The sequence below is a fragment of the Citrus sinensis genome, chromosome 4 (genome assembly GCF_022201045.2).
Source record: "Citrus sinensis cultivar Valencia sweet orange chromosome 4, DVS_A1.0, whole genome shotgun sequence".
NCBI classification, from domain to species: Eukaryota; Viridiplantae; Streptophyta; class Magnoliopsida; order Sapindales; family Rutaceae; genus Citrus; species Citrus sinensis.
In genome coordinates, this window is record NC_068559.1 from 11,012,736 (window position 1) to 11,020,673 (window position 7,938).

A 7,938-nucleotide genomic window follows, 5' to 3' on the forward strand; every position below is an offset into this window, starting at 1 on the left:
CATATTTAAGAAGACCTAAACTATGGAGACTTATATGACATATAACAATTGTGAACTAACAAAAACTAGTTCGCCTTCTCCTTTTAGGCCCGTGTCTTCAAAATCTGATCACCCACTCGAAGAAACACAGAGACGAACAAATCTATTTATGTGTTTTTAATTTTGTAAATTCAATTAAATGGCCAGTAATAACTTTTTCCTGCCAGCCTCCGTCACGAGCAGCGGTCGGCCTGTTCTCGTGCCAAACGAAGTAGAATGCAACCTCCTCTCAAATGTCGACATTGAACACGACCAAGACGATGCCGTCTCATTCCCTCCCTTAAAATCCGGCCACTTTATTCTCACCACCCATCGCCTCCTCTTCCTTTCCTCCTCCTGCTCCTCCACCGCCGTTGCCATCCCTCTCTCCGCCATCACCCACATCTTCTCCTCCAAGCGATCACTTAAGTCCGTGTTCCACTCCCCTCGCTTTCGATTCCAGGTCTCCGCCACTCCCGATAATCGGATCTTCGACTCGGACCCTGGCCGGGTCACAGGTTTGCGGTCGGTTGTGATTACGGTGGTTGTGAGGGGGAAAGGGGATTGGGAGTTGTTTTTGTCCAAGATGTGGGAGTGTTGGAGGGGGAGGGCGTGGGCGTGGGAAACGACGCCGTCGGAGACTGGCCCGGCTTCAGCTTCGGCTTCAGCTTCATTGTATGCGAGTGATGGGTCGGTGCGAATGGTGGGGGTTGGGGGTTTACTTAGAAAAGAACAAGAGATGTGGGAAAGTACTGATAGAAGCTTGCAGGAGGCTTTTCAGGACTTGAATGCTCTCATGGTACACTTTTCCTTGAAGATTCTTTATATGGGGCTGTTGAAAAATTGATGCATTTTTCTCTTCCAAACTTTGTTTATTGATTCCACTGTTATTCTTTTTGTTTAGGTGCTTTAAGTTTAATCACTCTTTTGGATTTGCAGAATAAAGCTAAAGAGATGGTAATGCTAGCTGAGAAAATGAGGCAAAAACTTCTGGCTGGCTCGAGTTCTCAATCCAATTCAGCAAATGATGAGGAATTGGGTTCTAAAGAAGAGATGCAAGATTGGTTGCTAAGTGTCGGTATTGTATCCCCCGTTACCAAAGAATCTGCAGGTGCCTTGTATCACCAACAACTGTCTCGCCAGGTTTGCTATTATTGTTATTATTTTCATCTTTGACATCAGTAGTGTTGTTGTCCTATTATTTTTATTAAGAATCATATAAAGCACTGCAGGGTTTAGGTTTAGGAGAGTAATTTGAGCTAGTTCAGCTGAAATGTTACATATAGAACCTAGAATTTCTTGGTAGGTTTTACACTCTGGCTTTAAATAGAAAATGTATGTGATGCGTTGTGATCATACTTCCAATAACAATTGCAACCAACAATCATATGGAAACCAAAGCATTGTGCTTTATTTACCTCAATGAATCTATTTCTGAAGTCCTACAATTCCTTCCAACTAATATTATAATTGCTGAAATCATTCCTTTGAGGACATTGGCGGTGTAAAGCATCTTGTATATAATTTTTTGTCGATTTCAATTAGTGACATTTGTAAACATTTCTTAAACTCCTGAAAAGCACAAGTGAAGAGAGTATTTATTTTGATGTTTACTAAAACCAAATGGGTGCAAGGATTATTCATGATTGATTCAATATACATAAATTTATCATAGTTGCAGAGGGAAATGGTGAGAAAATTTGATTTTGGGAAGATATGTGGGTAGGGGACCTCTCTCTTTGTGAGCAGTTTCCTCAATTGTGTAGATTATGTCTTTCTAAGAATGTGACTATCAAATCTAGAATAGTCAAGGATCCCTTTTCCTAGAATGGAGTTGAAATTTTAATTTGAGGAGGAATTTGAATGATATAGAGGTTCAAGAGTACACTGCCTTGAAGCTTTGATGGACTTTTCTTTTTCCCCCTTTTATGAGAGTAAAGATGATGAGAGAATCTGGAAGTTAAATGGCTCTGGCAAGTTCTCTTGCGAGTCTTTATTTTCTTGGTTGGTAGAAGACATTCTAATAGTGATTGTAATGTATTTGGGATGGTCCAGAAAGCAAATGTTCCTCCCAAAGTCCAATTTTTTGCTTGGCCAGTAGCGCTTGGAATTATTAATACCAGAGAGAAGATTCAAAGTAGAAATCCTAAGACATGTCTTTCTCCTTCTTGGTGTGTTATGTGTAGAAAGAATGAAGAAACCAGCACCCATCCTTTTCTTCATTGTGATGTTGCCTCTCTTTATGGTCGTTTATGTGTTGCAGCTAATATTCTTTGGGCAGCACCAACCTCTTGTAAGGCAGTATTTATGGTTAACATTTTTGCCTTTAGAAAAGGAAGGAAAGCTAGAACATTATGGAAGTGTGTTGTCCTAGCTCTCTTTTGGGTGACTTGGGAAGAAAGAATTAGCCGTATTTTTGTAGGCGAAAAAGAGGATGATGTTAATGGGTTATGGACAGGATTCAATTCTTTTCTTCTTTTTGGGCGTCAACTTCCAAGGATTTTCAAGATTCCTCATTCCTTTTCATTCAGCTTGATTGGGATGCAGTTTTGGGTTAATTTTGTTGGTATGGTTTCTTATTCCTATGTCTTGGGTTTCAAGGATTTCTTTTTTCAAAGTTCTGTATAGATTTTTGGTGTTCTACACTATAGGGAAGATTTTAGTTTGTGAACCTCTGGTTCACTTTTGTAATATTTATTCCCTTCTAATTTTCTTTAAAAGTTTCTTTGTTTCTTATTCCAAAAAAAAAAAAAATCACTATGCATTGAACAAAATGCTGAAGTTTATGTTAAATCACTGCTTATGGCTAGCCATTTTGCTTGTTTTGTCAGTCTGTGGTTTTATGTCATTGATTAGAAGCAGTGTAGAGTCTCCAAGAAAATATTTGGACTTGATTGACACCATTTGCCTTTGCTACCATCAATTTCATTCCTCTTATAAACCCCACTGAATTTGAAGAAAAAAATTGATTGGCCTCATAATAAATACGTGTTAACTAAACCACCTTGAAACATACACTATTATAAAAAAATATAGAGCTTAAAATTTGAAAAAGTAGTTGTGGTTATGTATGAAATAGATTTCAACTTTTTTTTGATTGCTTAATTTAAGTTTTTTAAATAACTGCGAGCAGACTAAATGACAGTTAAGTAGGAAGATGTCTGAAACTAAATAACACTAGTAAAAAGTTAAAAGGCAGTGATTGAATTCTTTAAGCATGTTTTGTATTAAATACAGGACAATTATTTTTGTTAGTTGGTAACTTTCCTTCACCTGAAACAGACTGCTTTTGATACTTAGTTATTGTTTCTTGATGTATAGTTGGCAGATTTTGTCAAAATTCCCCTAGAGAGAGCTGGAGGAATGATCAATCTTATAGATGTCTATTGTCTCTTTAATCGTGCACGGGGCACAGGTTTAGTTTCTTTCTTTTTTTTTTTTTTTTTGGGTTTGTTTTTTTGAGTGGTCCCCCCCCCCCCCCCCCCCCCCCCACCTCCCTTTCTATCTAGTTTTTCATTTTACACAGAATTGGTCTTGCTGGAGAATTTGTTGCTAGCCTAGGTTGAAAAGTTCTTCATTTTATCCTATTAATATTGTCTCTTTTTTTTTTCCGCCCTTTTAAAACAAATAAACAGCCTTGATCTCACCAGACGATTTGTCGCAAGCGTGTTCTCTTTGGGAGAAGTTTGATGTGTATGTGCAGTTTTTCTTCACTCACCTTTTTGTAGTGGGCTGACATATATGAGATTGTGACGCAAAAAATTTGGTGCTGAATTTATGTTGGAATCTGTCTCCTGTGTTTATAGCGAGATAACATTTAATGTCATTTATGTGTTATACTCTGTTCAACAGTCCGGTAATGCTTCGGAAGTTTGATAGCGGGGTCATGGCCATCCAGAGCAAGTCCCACAGTGATGAGGAGGTGATCACTTTCATCTTAAAGTACTGCTTATCGTTGAAATCTTTTACTAGTTATACTTCGAAATGGATTTATTTGTTATTTATTGTTATTTTTTTTATAGTCGATGATGGAGAGGATTAGGTTTTTGGGAGTTATCTTCTCAGTGTAATCTCAATTATCTTTTAGCTTTATCGCTTTAATACTTATGTTCATTGATGTTGATTGGTTTCTCTATAGTAGGCTGTATACCCCATTCATTGTCATTGGTTTCTCTATAGTAACAGTTTCTAAATGAAATTATCTAGCTATTTAACAATCTTTGATGAAGTATAAAGTCATTAGTTATTGACCTTTGGAAAGTCCCCTTGATTTTGTTTCCCCTCTTGGCGTCCCGGACCGTCGCAAGGAAAACTATAACCGAAATCCTTTTCATCTAGCATTAACTTACAACCAGAGACCTCGCCCGTGAAGTAAATCATCACACCTACGGTCCAACCAATTGGGAGAGAATCAACGGGTCCCATTGGCGTGCATCCAGTAGGAATTGAACCTACGAATTCGCCAATTATGAGTTGGGCGCTTTAACCCCCCCAATCTATGATTGGTTTTAGATACCTTTGTCTGTGGATGCGAAAGTTCTCTCTCCCACTCGATACACACACACACACACACTCACATATACATATAAATAAAATCTAGAGACTGTATGTATGTATATGTATATGTGTAAAATCTAGAGAACATTAAGAGTGCGTGTGCAGTTTAATCTTTTATTCTCCCTCTTTTGCAAGCAGTTGACCGTCAACTGTGTTAGCAACGGTGTTACTATATATCTTTGCACCCTTAACAGTCTCTTTCCTCTGATCTCGAGCAACTAAGTTTTTCTTCTTCCAAAAATTGCAAAGTCCGTTAAAACTGCTTTTGCAAGCAGTTGACCGTCAATTCCTTTGCTAAATCTTCTTCTCTAACCCATTGTCATTTCGTGAGCGCATCAAGCACCACTACCGCAATACCTCTGATGTCACTCCTCCTGGAATTTGGCTGAGCATCTACTTTAGTTGTTATATCATCGTAGAATGCCCTCATATCAAGCTTCACCAATAGATTATAAGGTTCCCTCATTTTCTTGTGTCAATTTGCAGATGAGGCTTAGAATTATTAGTGAAATTTTAGTCTTAAGCCTTATTGTATCAGTTCCATTTAGAGAGAGAGAGACTTGTAATAAAGCTGGTGATATATATGTATTTATTTATGATGTATTTATATAGACACACATACATGATTTCCATTTTCCAATAGGGAAATAACGCACTTCCCTAATTATAAGGTGATATTTAAATTTAACCCCAAAATAAATATTTAAATTCCTTTTTATAAAACAATACAAAAATAATATTATCAAAATAGTACATTTCCTGCTTTTTTAATTAATTGGCATGATAATGCAGGTTTTTGGTAGACTTAGAGCCCTAGTGACAAAGCCTGAAGCCCTTCGACATGGTATAAGTGCAAGTGATGCTGCAATGACCTTAGGGATTGCACCTGCCATGGCCAAGGAGCATCTTCTGACTGCTGAGGGCAAAGGTACATTGTCATGCAGCTTTCTTAGAATATAACTGGCACTTTTTGGATCTCTAATATGTAATTGAATATCCTTTGCAGGTCTTTTATGCAGAGATATCAGCCCTGATGGCTTTCGCTTTTATATCAATCTGTTTTCTGAAATCATTCTTGATGATTTGTTCTTGTAAGTGAAGTTTCTCATTGGTTGTTATGATTTGAAAATTTTGTTTGTCATTTGTTTTTCAGTTTGATCACTTTAAAGATATTGAAGGTGATCATATTCTTTTCATTTTCATTCATCGATTCTATCATCATTGAGAATCCGTTCTTTCATTTTTATTTTGTAATTTTTTGTATGCATGATGCATTATATAGGGTGAAAGATTATGGGATCTACAGTACATGGGTCAAAGCTTCTTCTGCTTCTGGGTGAGAGTGCTTTCTCTACATTTTCTTCAATTTTATGCAGCTAGAATAAATTCAGTAAACAGAAGAAGCTCTGGATTGATTCATCTTGATACTTTTTTCCCTCTCAATTTCTGTTTCTTTTCGGTTGGGATGACTCAAGATTCTGGTAGCATGAACATATCACTCTTGCCTTTCTCAGGTAACTAAGGATTTTCAAAAACAGTACATTTCAGGCTGATGTTTCTTCTGGAGGCTGCATTTTGAGTTGCAAATTTTAATTACTTGTACTGGGACGGAAGTGGAGAAAGATGGTAACAAATCTAATCAATAATCTTGTATCCTGATCATTGTAACATAGAAGACGGTCGGGACATTTGTAAAGTTTACAAGTCAATTGAGAGATCATTTCGATTCTGTTAGTATTGAGGATTCGGAATATCACACATTGATCAATAGAGGCAATTGCACATAAAAGGTGATTGTTGATGGACTTTTCATTTTTTATTTTTTATGTTAAATACTGCAAAATTTTGAAGGAAGCAATCTGAGAAAGCTACAGAAATCAATAGTGAAGTTTAAGAATCCACTCAATACGATTGCATTTGAGAAGGGGTTGATTTTGGGCAGGTGAAGATTCTTCCTTTGGGATAAGAACTTCTGGTGATTCAAATCACATGTAAGAAATCATTGTAATGGAATTTGATTGTTATTGATGTGAAATCGATAATGCCCTTTGATTTTTGTGTTTCTGTTTTTGTTTTCAAATGAATTCATTAATTGAAGATAGTCTCCATGTTAGTGATTGCTGGCTTGACAGGGAAAAATGATGAGGGTGAAGAAGTGAATTGACCCATACAATTGGCAATAAGTTGAGCCAAACAAACAAACCTGACTTCAAAAAGGCGTAAAAGAGCCTAGAAAACAAAGAGCAAATGCAATACGGACACAATATGTGAAACAAAATAGGGCCTGATGGGCCGCTTCAGTACTCATACCTATTGCCATTGGGTTTCGCAAGCTTACTAAATGCCCGTTTGGGAGTGTGGTTGTCACAACCAAATATTTTAATTCATTTATTAAATGAATTAAAAAATCCGATGTTTGCTAATTAGTACTGCATCTATAAAAAAATTTGAAACCTTCCTATAGCATTTGAGCCATCAATATTTTTTTCTCCTAAAGCGAGTTTGCCACGAATTTGTAACTAATCTGCTAAAATTTGGACCTTTGTAATGTATTTTACCACCCAACTTGGGGATTTTGGTGCATACAAGTATTTTTGTTTGAATATCGACCTGAAAAAGCTAGGGGTGGCAAACTGGGTGAAGATTCGTTTATTCGATTCAATTTGACATGAATTAAATGAGTATGAGTTCGAAAAAAATTAATTCATTTAATAAATGGGCGAACTCGATTTCATTTGTTAAATAAACGAATTAAATTTGAGTTTGAGGACATTGATTCATTATTTAGGATTTGTTTAATAAATGCATCGTAATTAATTGAATGCGGTCTATTAGTTTAAAATTCATTTATTATTTATTTAATTAAATTATATTTTCATCCTTAAATTTATATAAAAAAATTTTAAATTTAAATAATTAATTTCGTAATTATTAACGATAATAAGACAATATATAAGCAGGTTCAGGCATAGCGTTTATCCACCCTTTAATGATAACAAAAGATCAAACGAATTTAGTTCTTTTTTATCTACACTTAGCTAATCTTGGGAAAGTTCTAATATTAGTTTTCATGTTATTGGCCTTTTTGGTGGTCTTCTCAAGACTCACACTCAACTCCTCGATCTCATCCCTCCCTTTAGATAACTTGCTTCTCACTATCACTCCAATCAAATCATCACTAGCAACTCTATCAAAATCATTCACTAGCTTCCTCTTCACAACAACTTCCTTTTCTTCTTCTTCACTCAAAGCCAAAAACCTCCTCCTCTTCACAGCTACAGGCACGCGAGGAGGGGGAGGGGGTAGGGAGGGAATAGAAGAACCGTTTCGTGGGTTGGGATACTAGTCGTCGCGGATTAGTTG

At 36.5% G+C, this 7,938-nt stretch overlaps 1 protein-coding gene across 3 annotated transcripts; it reads left to right on the top strand.

Moving 5' to 3' along the window:
• Positions 1–41: 41 nt before the first annotated feature.
• LOC127901775 (vacuolar protein sorting-associated protein 36) lies at positions 42–6,639 on the top strand. 3 transcript variants are annotated; one of them, XM_052439440.1, is made up of 9 exons: positions 42–817; positions 958–1,161; positions 3,340–3,433; positions 3,654–3,711; positions 3,871–3,940; positions 5,368–5,503; positions 5,582–5,666; positions 5,858–5,911; positions 6,051–6,639. In XM_052439440.1, the coding sequence occupies exons 1-9, from the start codon at positions 179–181 to the stop codon at positions 6,058–6,060; spliced, it is 1,350 nt and encodes a 449-aa protein (XP_052295400.1). In that variant the 5' UTR covers positions 42–178; the 3' UTR covers positions 6,061–6,639. The 3 variants fall into 3 exon arrangements, with proteins under 3 accessions (XP_052295400.1, XP_052295401.1, XP_052295402.1); XM_052439441.1 differs by having other exon boundaries at positions 6,090–6,639; XM_052439442.1 differs by lacking the exons at positions 3,340–3,433; positions 3,654–3,711; positions 3,871–3,940.
• The last annotated feature ends 1,299 nt before the right edge of the window (positions 6,640–7,938 follow it).